The sequence below is a fragment of the Schistocerca serialis genome, chromosome 4 (assembly GCF_023864345.2).
Source record: "Schistocerca serialis cubense isolate TAMUIC-IGC-003099 chromosome 4, iqSchSeri2.2, whole genome shotgun sequence".
In the NCBI taxonomy this organism is placed as follows: Eukaryota; Metazoa; Arthropoda; class Insecta; order Orthoptera; family Acrididae; genus Schistocerca; species Schistocerca serialis.
This window is the reverse complement of record NC_064641.1, coordinates 861,990,472-862,005,679: the sequence shown is the minus strand read 5'-3', so window position 1 is coordinate 862,005,679 and position 15,208 is coordinate 861,990,472. Positions and strand designations below refer to the sequence as shown.

Sequence of the window (15,208 nt, the reverse complement as noted above, 5' to 3'; positions counted from 1 at the left end):
CATAGAATCCAAGGTAGGGAATGTTATCTTCTTGACCCATTATTCACTGCCATTATTGAACTACAGTTGATGAAAGCCAGCTTCTTGAAGCAGTTTGAGATAGTGGTTTTTTTTGCACGGAATCCCACTGACTAAATGCCTAGCATCCCACATCATTAACTTTCTCATTGTAGTATTAAGACAGGCAGCCTCATCTGTACAAGAATTTTCCTGTATTTTCGTTTCAGGCATTTTATAATGCCTAGGTTGAGTGGCTGAAGGTGGCTTATGTGTGTGAGAGGAAGAAACACTGTGTGTGTGTGTGTGTGTGTGTGTGTGTAATAGACTTAGATGCAAGACCTGTCCACCACCACCACTTACTCCAGTCCGGACACAAACATCACATATCCCATCAAAGGCCGGGCTACTTGTGAAACCAGTCACGTGATCTTGCAGGCTAAGCTACAACAACTGTGCTGCATTCTATGTGGGCATGACAACCAAAGCTCTCTGTCCGCATGAATGGTCACTGACAATCTGTGGCCAAGAAACAAGTGGACCACGCTGTTGCAGAGTACATTGCCCACCACAACCTCCTTTATTTCAATGACTGCTTCACAGGCTGTGCCATTTGGATTCTTCCCACCAACACCAGCTTTTCTGAATTGCACTGGTAGGAACTTTCCCTGCAACACATCCTATGTTCCCATGATCCTCCCGGCCTTGACCTTTGTTAGTAATTGTCCTCACCCATCCAGCCCTTTCCCTCTTCTCATTCCAATACTACACAGCCCTCATTCCACCATCACACCCAGTCTTCTTACTTCTCTCCTTTTTTGCTACCCCCCCTCTTCCCTGCCCTCTGGCTAACCTCCCAACTGCACATAGCTCCCCTACCCTCTCTCCACCTCATTCCTGTGTGCTCCCCAGCAGCACTTCACTGTCTCCCACCCCTAGCCACATCCCTGCCACAGCCTCCTCCATATCCCCACCCAGTCGCCAGTCGCATCGTGCACTGGTACCACTGCTCGCAGTGTGGCTTCAGTTGCCAGAGACTGCAGTTGTGTGTGTGTCGTCTATTTTTGACAAAAGCCTTGCTGGCTGAAAGCTTACTTGTGATATAAAACTTTTATCCATTCTGAATTTGGAACACTGTGACTGTCTTATTAAGGTTTCGGGAATTACTGCAACCAGTCGCCATTTGTTCTTCAATTTTTATTTATTCATGACCAGTTTGGAATTGCCTGGCAATTCATCATCAGATGATACAATTTAGTTGGAGTATTGTTGGGGTCGGGCATCTGTGGCAAATACAGAGATGAAAAAGTGAGCCCTGTGTGTGGGAAGAATATTAAGATTGTAAGATTAATTTGATGTTATTACTCACTGTTTTTATTTTTGTGGCAGGCACTGCTCTGGTAAACATAATATATACTTACCAGTAGTGTTAAATATCAAGTGAAACAGGCACTTTTCCATAAATGGCGACTCCTACATACTTAACAAAATATAAACAAACTGAAGAGTCTGGCTGTTGTTGTCTCCAAAGAGTTTTGTGGAGGCAGAGATTTTCTTTGCCCATTTTTCGTTTTGTGTGGCATTCGTAATAAAGTATATTTTGAATTTGTGTTTGGTGTTGTGACATGTTATGTTTAAGTCAAGAAAATTAATTCCTTTTTGGGTTTGGTGTTCAGCAGTAAACTGTATTTTGGAATGTATATTATTTAGTTCAGTGGCTAAATTTTTTATTACAGTTGTTGTTCCATTGTATAGTATCAATGCGTCATCAACATAGAATCAATGTGTCATCAAACGTTTGTAATAAGTGTGTCTTTTTCCATTGGACTATCTTTAAAGAATTTGTTTTACAGATCATTAATATAGATGTCAGCTAGGAGGCCAGCTAAGCTACTGCCCATTGCTAAACTGTCTTTCTGAATATAGATTTTGTTATTAAAGGAAAAGTAATTATGAGACAACACTAATTCAAGCAAATCCATCAGTTCATGAATTTCTATGTTACTTGGCTTTTTATGATGCAACAAGTTGTCTTTTGATTATTGGGAGTGTTTCTGTTATAGGTATGTTGGTGTACAGGTTTACTATGTCGAAGGGTGTAAATTTTGTTGTTGTGGGAATAGTGATATCTTTTATGCTGTCAGTTAGTTCATAGCTGTTTTTTATGGAGTATTTATTTGTAAATGTGTAGGATTTACTGAGAATTTCATCAAGTTTTTTGGTTATTTTGTATCCAGGACTGTTTATTGAGTTGGCTGTTGGGCGTAGTGGGTGGCTTGTTTATGAACATTGGGTTGTGATCTGAGCTTTGGGGCTGTTGGGTTCATTATTATGCAGTGTTTGGCTATAGTAGTAGTTAGGAGGATGTTGCTGTTCTTTAACAATTTTTTTATTTTGTTTTTGTATTTTGGGGTAGGATCAGATTCTAGTTCAGTTATGTTGTTGTTTAAAAAAAAAATTCTATTGTTTTGTTAATGTACTCTGATTCATACATTATTACAGCTTTATTGCTTTTGTCAGCCTTAACCACAAGAACATTATTATCAACTAGTTTTTTATTAATTTGTTTTAGTGTTGTAGCCTCATTATGAGCCATATTGTGGATTTGTTTTGTTTTCATGTTTTTCTTTATTATTTTATTTGCTTCATGTGTCAAGGCCACCCACTATGCCAAATAGTCAACTCAATAAACAGTCCTGGATACAAAACAACCAAAACACTTCATGAAATCCTGCACATTTACAACCTACTACTCCATGAAGAACAGCTATGAACTAACTGACAGCATAAAAGATATCACTATTCCCACAACAGCAAAATTTACATCCCTTGATATAGTAAATGTGTAAGTATACCCCTTAACAGAAACACCCCAAATAATCAAAGACAACTTATTGTATCATAAAAAGCTAAGTAACATAGAAATCTATGAACTGATGGATTTGCTTGAATTAGTGTTGTCTCACAATTATTTTTCCTTTAGTAATAAAATCTGTATTCAAAAAGACAGTTTAGCAATGGGCAGTAGCTTAGCTGGCCTACTAGCTGACATCTATATTAATGATCTGGAAAACAAATTCTTTAAAGATAATCCAATGGAAAAAGACACACTTATTACAAACGTTTGATGACACATTGATCTATGTTGATGACGCATTGATACTATACAATGGAACAACAACTGTAATAGAAAATTTAGCCACTAAACTAAATAGTAGACATCTCAAAATACAGTTTACTGTTGAACACCAAACAGAACAGGGAATTAATTTTCTTGACTTAAACACATTTTTTCAGATCAGCACTAAACTGTGTAAACAAAATTCATGCTGAACCTGCTGTAAAAACCAAGGAAATATACATTTTAAAAACTAATGCTTATGACCCAACCATAGTTGACAAACCAGATGCAAAAATGAAAATCAAGCAAAAACCATCAACCTTTCCTCAGCACCAGAAGAAACTAAATATTTCTGTATGCCTTTCCTTGGTAATGTACCACATCAACTTTCAAAACTATTTAAACCACACAAAGTCAAAATCAGTTTCCACACAAACAACAAAACACAAAACAAAATAATTCACAACATTAAAACAACCGGCCCACTATATCACAAATCAGGTATATACAAATTAACTTTTGACAACTGTTATTGCTACTACATAGGACAGACAGGAATAAATTTTGAAATCGGATACAAAGAGCACACTGACACACTCTGTTTAAAAAATTTAAGTAAATCCACTTTTGCAGCCCATCTAGGCCAAAATAGTATTCAATCACATATATAAAAACCAACCTCCACATTTTACACACTGTAGACAAAGGAATAAAAATGGACCTCTTGGAACAATTAGAAATTTTCATGCATAACAATAAAACACCCCACACCATCTTAAATGAACAAATTGATTTAGCAAACAACCCATTCTTCCAAAATTTTGAAGTCCTTAAATTTGAGAAACTAATAAATACTGTACTCATCCACTCCCATACCCATTCCCCACCTCACTCATACCACACCTAAACACCATCCCCTCTACCTCTTTTTTGCATGCACATGTGCGCCCCCCCCCCCTCTCTCCTCTCCTCCCCTCCCCTCCCCTCCCACCCCACTCTACCCCATCCCATATGTATACTATCCTGTTTATTGAGCAATGAGAAACATGTCTAACATAACTTCACTACCAGAAATATTGTCCTAAACACTTTGTTGTAGATTTTGTAAATAGCATTTTATTATGAATGCCACACACAACTAAAAATGAGCAAAGAAAATCTCTGCCTCCACAAAACTCTTTGGAGACAACAACAGCCACACTCTTTGGTTTGTTTGTATTTTGTAAAGTATGTTGCACTTGATATTTAATGATACAGGTAAACATATATTATGTTTTCCAAAGCAGTGCCTGCCACAAGAATAAAAACAGTGAGTAATACCATTAAATTAATCTCAATCTTAATATTCTTCCCACACACAGTGCTCACTTTTTCGCCTCTGTATTTGCCACATGCCCAACCCCCACAATACTCAACTAAATTGTATCACCTGATAATGAATTGCCAGGCGATTCAGAACCGGTCATGAATAGATAAAAATTGAAGAAAAAATGGCGATTGGTTGCAGTAATTCCTGAAACTTTATTTGCGACAGTCTTTTTGTTGTGCCTATCTACGACTTAGCATCTCCACTGTATGGTGAGTAGTGACTTTCCTTCCATAATATTGCTATATTTATATTATGTGTAAACATGGTATCTGGGAGGTATGCTGGCTTTCACATTAGAGATGTGTTTACGGAAGTGTCTGCACATTTTTAAAGCACTGTGGACTCCTTATTGTTCCAGTTGTAAGTGCACCAACTTTACTGTTCCATTTTCAATATGAGACAGGTAACCTTCTCTTTACTAAATTTTCTGCTGTTGTATTTCTCTCTCTTGAGCTCAAGAGTTTTGTCAGGCAGAAGGTGGACTGAATACAACACAAAGAACACAAGTGATTGTGTCAGATGCTGATAAATGTTTCGTTTAATATTTGGCTGCTACAGTTTCACCCTCTGCCTCAATTGGTACCTGTCGATAGAAGTCATTTCTACCATAGCAAAGTTTCTGGCACTAAACAACACTGTTTCACCACACGTTTCCTCACTCTGTGGCTGCAGACATCATACTTGAATAACTGTTGGCGGCAAAAATCACAATGGCCAAACAGTACCTATACCATCAAATTTAAAACATTTTAACATGTGTTTAATACAATTCAGACTCTTGACTTCAAAGATGGATATACTATGTGGGAAAATGTGGCAATGAGAGATGTACTTATGACGTTCCACTGTATGTCAGCTGTGTTCATATTCATCTGTCATCATTAGTGTGAGTGGATAGTTTTCTGGTGAAAAGGCATTGGCCTGGAATAACTAATACATTGTAAATGGCCTGCTGGAGTGGAGATACATTTGTTGTGGACAGCTACTTTATAGTTTGCCAGATTGGAACTGCAAGCAAGGAGACAGATATTTTGTGTAAGAGTTACCAGAAACTTAAGTCGCAGCCTTGACAGCTAGGGAAAATATTAAATTCCATATGTGCGAGCATTGGTGTAGAAGAGTGACATAAGCTATTTAATCATAGCAGAAATTCATTTGTCTGCAGGAAATGCGGTAGCCTTGATTTCATATCAGACATTATCACCAGGGCAATGTTAATGACATTACATTGATGTGGCAAATAGTATTAGATGTAAGAAATCCTCTTCAGCAACTTGTATTGGTGGTATAAGCAATAGAATCCGTTTAGTAAAAATATGGAAAATTTGTGCTACAGTGTTGGTTTTGTTGCCTGAGCAGTCAGGAGTTCTCACAGCAGAGTAATAGTGGAGGTGCCAGTAAGTGGAGGAAGATGGAAGATCTGTGACTGGTCATTTAATTGATTCTAGATGTGTAAAACAGCATGATTGTGTTGCCAGAACTTTATGCAGAGTAAGAGTTGAAAGTAAGGTGTCCAAATTGACTGAAAATATGCTGGTAATGTCACAATACAGAATGTCAAATGTTGTATTTGAAGCGGAGTCTCTATGTGAGCGAATGCTGGGACTTAGCGAACTACCAGACAACGTGGGAGAAGTGCAAGAAATGAGATAAAAAACAGTAATATACCATAACTGTTGCTAGATGTAATATGGCAAAGCTTTACATTCACACACAAAAATTAGTTTTTGTTACAATCAAAGTTTGTCTTGCATTTGAGATAGTGTGTTCATACCAATCTGAAAGCAGTAGTCTCTCAAAACCTAAATAAATGTAAGGCAGTGCTCTGATCTATGAAGAAGAAAGAGCTGTAAAGTTTAAATTAAGTGATTTCACAGACCCACATTGATCTTTATGGTAAATTGTAAAGGTGCTGCATTGCTAGTACAGGGAGATCTGTGTCTGTTTCACACATTGTACCTGTTCGCTGCATGATTAAAAAACAGAATTTTGCTTTATCTCATCAGACAAATCTATCGTGAAAACTATTCCCTTGCATAAATTTCAGTTTCGCTGAAAAATAAAAACTGCCCCCTTTGTCCTCAGAACTGTAGCAAAGAAACCACACAACACATATATAAGGAATATGAAATTTGCTAAGTATGATCAATGTTACCCATGCTGTGAAGACTTGGCTTTTAATGAGCAGTGACTCATATGATTATTGCAGTGTTTCAATTATAGCATGGATGCTTACAGTCTACACATCAGCATCCATAAGGCAGTTCATGTGTCTAATTGTCCAATCTAAAAATGTCCTTTAAGTGGAAAGAAATCATGAAATTGATGTTTTGTGGTGGTGCAGACTTAACTATAGTTTTCAACATTCTTGTTTCTGTAAGTAGTTTTACATGAGATTCAGAACTTTCAATTATGACAGAGGTGGTACCAAGAAATGGATCACACGATTCAGGTAATAATTGCTTGGATTTTTTAGGCTTATGCCTTCTCAAATCCAATTTATATTTTTATCCTCAACAGAAAATGCTGTGCTGACTTTGGATACTCAGCCACAACTTCATTATTGACAGATCAGTATATTATACATAAGTACAGTAATGATATAAAATCATTTTGGATTTCTTTAGGTCATAATGGCTACAAATAGAATTGATATTCTTGATCCTGCTCTCCTGCGTCCTGGACGTATTGACCGAAAGATTGAATTCCCTCCACCAAATGAGGAGGCACGCCTGGACATATTAAAAATTCATTCAAGAAAAATGAATCTCACTAGAGGTATTTATCTACGGAAAATTGCAGAGCTGATGCCTGGTGCTTCAGGAGCAGAAGTTAAGGTAATAATGTGTTTGTACACTCACTAAATTATTATTATTATTATTATTATGTTTGTGTGTGTAAGACTGTATATTTTCTCTTGTAATGTTTTAGGGTGTCTGTACAGAGGCAGGGATGTACGCTTTGAGGGAACGAAGAGTACATGTGACACAAGAAGATTTCGAAATGGCTGTGGCCAAAGTCATGCAGAAGGACTCTGAGAAGAACATGTCAATTAAGAAATTGTGGAAATAAAATATTTTTACTTTGGAAAAAAGTCCTAAAAATATACAGCTGCATGTACATAATTTTTTTTTTACTAATTAATGAATTCTTCATTTGGTGCACTTTTTCCCTTTGGTTTTACTAATATTGCTTGCTTGAGTTACATCAAGCATTTTACTGCGGCACTGCTGTGTTGTAGGAAAGTCTGGATCCCAGAAACCTATAAAACAATAGTGTAGTTTAGTACAACTTTTATAAAATACTTCATAATGACTTTATTTAGGATTTCAACACGTACCTGGTGGTGTTTTAGCTCTTACAGGATATTTATCTCTGTGCCTTGAGCAATGATTCATGTGTTGTTTTTGTGCAGCTGCAGTGTCATCCTTCCCTGTTTCATAGTACTGAAATTTATGTTTAGTATGAAAAGATTGAATTTTACAACAAAATAAAAAAAAAATCAAGGTTCAATAAATATTCATACCTTCTTACATATATCACATTCCCAGCCCTCTAGTGCCTGCCTCTGGTCCTTTTTCCTTACAGCTCCACGTCTATATTTGTAATCTGGGCTTGTACTTGTTTTTGTAGGTATTCTGTAACATACACAAACATAGAACAGACTTGGGTGCAAAACATGTAAAAAAAAAAAAACCCTCCTGTAGATCATTATCTAATCTTAAATAGTACACTGCACGAAATAACCTGCACATAGCGGTTAATACACTATAATATTCTTATTGCTGTTGTTAAAAATGAAACAGAAGCAATTAAGCTATCCTAGCCTTGTCCACTGTAGCACAGCAAACAAGTGTGTGGACTTGTTTGCAATGAACTGTCAGGTCCATTGTCGCTACATCAAAAATTACAGAAAAAATGATTCAAGTATATAAGTACAGAAATTCAATATTTGGAGCTGAAAAATTTGTGCATCAGTTTGTGTCGCATAGGCAGCAAAGAATTAAGTACTTGACCTGGAGACAAATAGCTATTTTCAGCATGAATGTATGAAATAATCAAGTTGTACAAGAGCTGTTCATATTATCAATATCTCTCCCCTCCTCCCCCCCTTTTTTTCCATAATTTGTTGTATATCTCCCAAATAAGACTTTTGTTCCTTAATGTATATTTCATTTGTTAATGGCTAAGACTACTTCTTCTGGTTAGTAACTCTTCAGGAGAATTTTTGGCAATATGAGTGAACAATGCTTGCACATTAGACTAGATATGGAAATGCAGGCTTCAACAAAGACTTGCTTAAAAAAATCTGTCAAATGTTTTGTGAAATGATTTCTTGAAAAGTGAGGGGTTGCAGATTAGAACATGATTTAAAGGCACTGCAAATGTTCTAGTTTATTTCTTACTTTGAGACAAGTCATTTCACAAAACTTTTGACTTTTCTCACCTTCAATTTTCATATTCTGTTCAGAAAGCATGATTTTTACTGCCATGACCTTTATTTTCTTCTCAAAATATCATACCAATGTATCTTTAAATGTGCAAACCAACTAGGCCTTGATGATATAGAACTTTCTGGCAGTTCATTCACATAACTATCAGTTGTATGTGAAATTTTTCAGTTTTTCCTCAATTACAGTGATTACTTTAAAGGAATTTCTTTTTGCAACATCAGACCTCACTCAGGTCAATTTGATACTCCTTTTGTCCATGAAAATTTCTACACAAACCCATTACATAATTTTAGGGAGCCTTGATTTCGCTCCACTCGCAGTTGTCTTACATGGAGCCCTATGGACATCAATGCCACTCCAAACATTTGACCAAGAAGAAGTTACTGTATGGTCCACTTCTGGTTGTACAATATTTATTGCCCATGTCTATGAGAGGTAGCTCACTGAATTTACGATAAAGGACAAAAGAAGTAACCTGGATTGGCCAGCTGCATTTCCATTTATACCAAAAACAAATACTATGCTATGGGGAATTCAATGTGTTCTGGGACTGCAGACGACTTTAAATACCCAAAAATGTAGCTCCTTCAATATTAATTTTTTTTTTATGTTGGTTAAAACTTTGATTCCCTTCATAATAGACTTGTTAGAATCTCTGTTAATGAAAAACTATGGAAATAACAAACAGCATATTACACCACTTCGTCTTTTACATATTGCTACAGCACACTTGACAATTATTCAACTTTTAGAGCATCATAATACGGATGGCACTTTCTGTTCACAAACGGTTTCAAATCCTGTCAACTGTAAAATATTTTACCCTCAAATTTCAGTGACTAAGTATACACATTCCATGCAAATAACTGTTCTCTTTGTTCTAGATGTGACTGCCTGCTTTCTTTTTGTCTTGTAGAAAACATGCCTCTAATTGTTTGGGTACTTAAACATCATTTTGAGTTCACCCAGCTTTGATCATAGTTGTGTTCTTTCTCTAAACTTTTGGATCTCACAGTCTTCGACTGTTGAATAGTGAAATAGGCTAGCGACTGTGTTCACTGTTTATGGTTACCGGGGGAATTGTCCAGTCTACAAACAGCTAGACACTGTACTGGCCACAGGCAGCTGCCTTGGGTGATAGCTGCAGCACCTTATGAGCTAATGCCACTGCTTGGGAATTGTGGAGCTGCTGTGCCTCCTGATGTACAAAACTAGCCTCACCTGAGAGAGAACAGGAAACAATGGTTGGGGATTAGATTTCTGGTCAGAGGGTGAATGTGATGTAGACACCGGCATACAGTTTCCTATTGCTGAAAGTGCTTCTAAGCCAATAAGTAGTGCAGGTCACCTCAACCGATTTTAAAAAGAGATCCAATGCTGGCCTCTCAGGGTAGTAGCACTTAGGTTGGGAAGGAAGTCCAGTGTGGACTCTGAAAGCATTCCACGGGTATCATCAAAGATGAGGTGGGGGCTCTGCTGGCAATTACAGAATGCCCTGCTGGCTGAAATGGTGAACGGTGTTAGCCTCACTCAGAGGGTTATAATACAGCTTGCAATTTGCAGACTCCTCCTGAGGACAGACTGGCCCTGTGGTGGGAATCATGGTGGATGGCCCAAACCAGATTGTCAGCAGCAGAGTTTTGTCTATCCTGGGCAGATATCTTGGCCTGGGTGAGGTCAAGCATGTACTATATTCCTGAAGCAGCTGCTCTGGTAGCAGAGTTTGCACATGAGTCTTTAGATTAGGAAGGCTGCGCCGTATATGGCATAAGCCATATCACTTCAGGCAGGGGGGTTACCTTCATAGTCTCGTATGTTATTGAATTTACCATATGTCAAAATTCAAGAGTATGTAAGAAACATGTCTTTTTTTGGTTTCGCACTGTGAACACCATTTTGAGGATGCAAATATTGGAAATTTTTGTAAAATGCTGTATTCTTGTAACTGTTCTAGACATTTTGTTAGAGTTTTTTTATTTGAAAGATAACTGCTTTATGATTACAATGGTATCCTCCGTTTGAACGTATCTGTCAAAGTTCTTTTACTGTTGCTTTTTGAATTTTTTTATAACTTACAGAGAAGTTAGATTTTTTTTCTGTTTATCAGTTACCATGTAAGTACTATATTCTCTGTAAAGGAGAGCTTCCACTTTTAAGTTGGACAGGTTTTATTTTAAAAAAATTCTTTTAACTTTCAAGAGTAATGTATATCTTCACTAAAGATGTTTCTTACTAGTTTCTTTGTTGTGGTTGTTCAATGCTAATTTGTTTACTGAAGAGGTTTCTAACAAATCTGAGACCATCCAGTGAGTTCTGTGTTATCATGAGGAATTTTCCAGTTGACACAGTTGCAGTGTGTTTTGTGAAAAGGACTGTTTGAAATGTCTTCTGACTGGGGCCACAGGAGAGTGAAGTGAGCTGACTATTTGCATCTCCATAACAGAGTGATGTATAAGACAAACAAAAAAACCGACATTGTTCAAGTTGGGAATAAGTGTTCTCATTTGAAGACTCTGTTTCAAAGTGAAGATGTTTCCATTGACAACTTTCAGCGTTCTACCGTATTTACTCGAATCTAAGCCGCACTTTTTTTTCCGGTTTTTGTGATCCAAAAAACCGCCTGCGGCTTAGAATAGAGTGCAAAGCAAGCGGAAGTTCTTAAAAATGTCGGTGGGTGCCGCCACAACTTAGTTCTGCCGTCGAATATATGTAGTGCTACACAGGCATGCTTTGTAGGCACAAACATAAATACTGGCGCCAAAACCTCTGCGCGGGTAAAAAAAAAAGGTGGAATACAAGCTTTTTTCCTCCGCGCCGAGTTTCGACCACTGCATTTTCATACATTAGCCAACGAAGTAAATACAAATTCCGTATTGTTCATCTTCGAATGTAGCAGCATTACAATGTACTACGAAAACCCAACTGGCAAGAATGTTTGTCAATATGGCCAACTCTACGTTCTGAATTTTTTCCTATCTGTGAGAAGAGATGGTTGCTAATAGGAACTTTTATAAATTGTGAATCACATGCAGTATTCTCGTCACCATAAGAATAATACGTATATAAACATTTTGCAATGTATTGTTTCGTGTTTGCTGCTATCTCCTGTCTGCGTAATAAACCACAAAACTAGAGTGAGACAACAGCAAACGCGGAAGAATATACATATCATGTCATGTTTATATTCGTATTATTCTTATGCTAAACAGTGATACAGTCAGAAATGAAGCGAGGCAATTGACTAGATTTTTAAATCTAAGATGACTCTTAATTTCTGTGCAGAATGTAATGTACTAAAGAGGCACCTGCAAAGATTTTAAAACAGAGAAAAATTTTCGCTAAACTCTTGTTCAGAACATCTTCTATCATACGCAGTCTATTATTTGGTTCTTGTTGATCATTTCAGATCAAAGAAAAATAAGCAATCAATTCAAACCAGATGAAGCACGTGAAAAAGGAAGGGTACCCATATAAATACGGACGGAGCGCCTGACGCATAGCAATGGCTACCTGGTAAAGCTTAACTGCTAAGCTTACGACTCGAATCAAACTACTGTAGCTGTATCGTCATTCATTCGACCTAAATTGTCTCATATTACAGTGGACCAACTTTGTTTCGATTTGGAGATGTGGCCTAAAACTTTTCTCTCCCCTTGAATTTCGAGTCTCAAATTTCAGGTGTGGCTTAGATTCGGGAAATTTTTTTCCTTGATTTCGAGTCTCATTTTTCAGGTGCGGCTTAGATTCGAGTGCGGCTTAGACTCTAGTAAATACGGTAAATGTTTTGATAGAATAACAACAATGATAGTATCTGAACAAGGCGAAGCATCCCATGGTGAAGATAATTCAGATTTTGCATCAACAAAGGAATAATTAAATACCCTAAATCAGTCAATTACACAGGTAAGTATTAGACCTGTTCAGAAACCGTGGTCACTGAAGTCAAGTCATCAGCTCTATGTGTCAAGAAAGTGCAGAGAAATTACTGAAGGTATGGATGAACAGCAAAACTGACCATACTCCTCAAAGTAGAAATTCCATATTAAGAAGAAAATGAACCAAAGCACTCTTCCAGCTCTTGCCAGGAATTTTTCACAAATATCAATTCAGCTGTTGAACATTGTGCATCCTATAATGAAAAGGTGCAAGTCTTAACTATTATTCCAGAGACATTTTCAAAGAAAACAATTTTGAACAACGTTCTATCAGTATCAATGTACATGGTAGACAAATCAAGAAATGTGAGGTCTGTAAAAGGAGTCTTTGGAAGACCAGATTCCTATTGTGGTCATCCTAAAGAGGCAGCTCAAGTTCAAATAGTGCAGCCATTTTATCTGGATGATGAATGGGACTGTTCTTGCCAGAGAACCAACAAAAAAGGACACTATAACTGTAACAGTTGAAGGTCTAAAAGTTGTGAAAGTGAAGAGGTATAGAGATGTCTGTTTATGTGTGTACTGCGTGGTAACGTCTAAGAACTTACTGGAGCCCGTTTCAATTTTTACAGGTGTGATATATTTTCAAAACAATACCGCAAGTGTTGCAATTATGTGATGACACAGGGCATGACTCAGCATCTGTTTTGCTAGCAATGCACAAAATTCTTCAACTGCAAACAGGAGCAGAGAAGATCATAATTATTTCTGATGATGCTCCTAGTCATTTTAAAAATCGTTACCAGCTGTTTGAATTGAGTAAGTCGCTTGTGCTAACTGACTGGGTATACAGTGCTACTGGTCACGGGAAGTGGCCTTGTGATGGTGTAGGAGGTTTGTTGAAGCACTATGCTACAAAACATGATTTTTCCATACCAAATATAGCTGCAATTCAGAATGCTGAGGATTTTACGAGAGTTGTGAAATCTTACACATCCACAGCCCCCATTCTATTGTCCAAAGAGGAAATCTAAGAACTCTGTGAGCAGAAAAAAGAAGAATGGTCCAAACAAACTACTTCTGTGAAAGAAATTCAGAAGACACATTCTTGGACTCAAAGTGATGGAGGAACTCATATTGCATGCACTTTAAAGAGCAAGAAAGAAGAAATTTCGTTAGTTCAGCCAACAATTGTAACCCTTAAGTCTTTGGATCTTTCACATACATTTTGGATTCATTTAAAATGCTTGAAAAATTAATCTCTTACATATCTTTCAAAACGAAAATTATGTTGAATAATGCTAGGTTTTGATTTTTATGAGCCTGTTATGTGATAATGCGCAGTAATAAAACAGGTTTTATGTATGGCAAAAATTTGAATTGTTTATAAAACCTGTTCAACCTAAAAGTGGGGGCTCTCCTTTTCAGGGAATGTAGAACTGTATGGTACTGATCAACAACAACAAAAATCCAAACAGCAACAGTAGAAGAACTTTGACAGATATGTCCAAATGGAGGATTTATTTGTAATCATAAAGCAATTATCTTTCAAATAAAGAAAAGCCAACAAAATATCTAGAACTGTTCCAGAGATACAGCATTTTATAATTTTTTCCAAAATTCGCATCTTCAAAATTGCATGTGCAGTGTCATTTTTGGAGGGTTGTATCTCGGAGAAGAAGATAAAAAAATACGTGTTCCTTACTTAGTCCTTCAATTTAACATATGCTAAATTCAATAACATCTGAGATTATGACGGTAAGATTTTTTCCTAACCCTCCTAAATTGATAAGGACTATGCCATATGCTATTGGCTCAAAATGGCTCTGAGCACTATGGGACTTAACTTCTGTGGTCATCAGTCCCCTAGAACTTAGAACTACTTAAACCTAACTAACCTAAGGACATCACACACATCCATGCCTGAGGCAAGATTCGAACCTGCGACCATAGCGGTCACGCGGTTCCAGACTGAAGCGCCTTTAACTGCACGGCCACACCGGCCGGCCACATGCTACTAACTGTAAGCTACACGCAGAGGACATGTAGTTGTTATAAAAGGGAATAGATAGCATTATAGGTCACAAAAAATCAAATCCAACATTAAAGTGGTATAGAATTGTTTAGGGTAAGCTCATGAGTGACAAAAACTGATCAGTAACGATGCACACAGAAGACTTTAACAGGGAATTGGTTGAAACCAGAAATACAAAAATCAGTAAAATATGGAAGTCAGAATGGAGTTTATACTGAAAGAGTAGACTGTGTAGCAATGACAATGATGTATTTATTGTTGTAAGCTAAAATATTATGTCCAAGGAGACCAATTTCGACAGAATATGATATAATCTGGGAGAAGATAGCACCAAAGGAGAGCTTAAAAGAAAGAGTT

General features: G+C 37.1%; 2 protein-coding genes across 4 annotated transcripts in view; one reads left to right on the top strand and one right to left on the bottom strand.

Moving 5' to 3' along the window:
- LOC126473507 (26S proteasome regulatory subunit 8) overlaps positions 1-7,612 on the top strand; it is a 36,621-nt gene extending 29,009 nt beyond the window's left edge. For both annotated transcript variants that reach the window (XM_050100599.1, XM_050100601.1), the window contains exons 7-8: positions 7,115-7,324; positions 7,419-7,612. In XM_050100599.1, the coding sequence (XP_049956556.1) occupies positions 7,115-7,324; positions 7,419-7,559 (351 nt within the window). In that variant the 3' untranslated portion in view covers positions 7,560-7,612. The remainder of the gene's footprint in view (positions 1-7,114; positions 7,325-7,418) is intronic.
- LOC126473506 (DNA endonuclease RBBP8-like) overlaps positions 7,548-15,208 on the bottom strand; it is an 89,185-nt gene continuing 81,524 nt past the window's right edge. The window contains exons 6-8 of one of the 2 annotated variants that reach the window (XM_050100597.1): positions 8,014-8,125; positions 7,828-7,933; positions 7,548-7,749 (exon numbers count right to left, since the gene is read on the bottom strand). In XM_050100597.1, coding sequence (XP_049956554.1) covers positions 7,640-7,749; positions 7,828-7,933; positions 8,014-8,125 — 328 coding nt within the window. In that variant the 3' untranslated portion in view covers positions 7,548-7,639. Of the gene's footprint in view, positions 7,750-7,827; positions 7,934-8,013; positions 8,126-15,208 lie in introns of those variants that run through there. The other variant, XM_050100598.1, reaches the window with a different exon arrangement.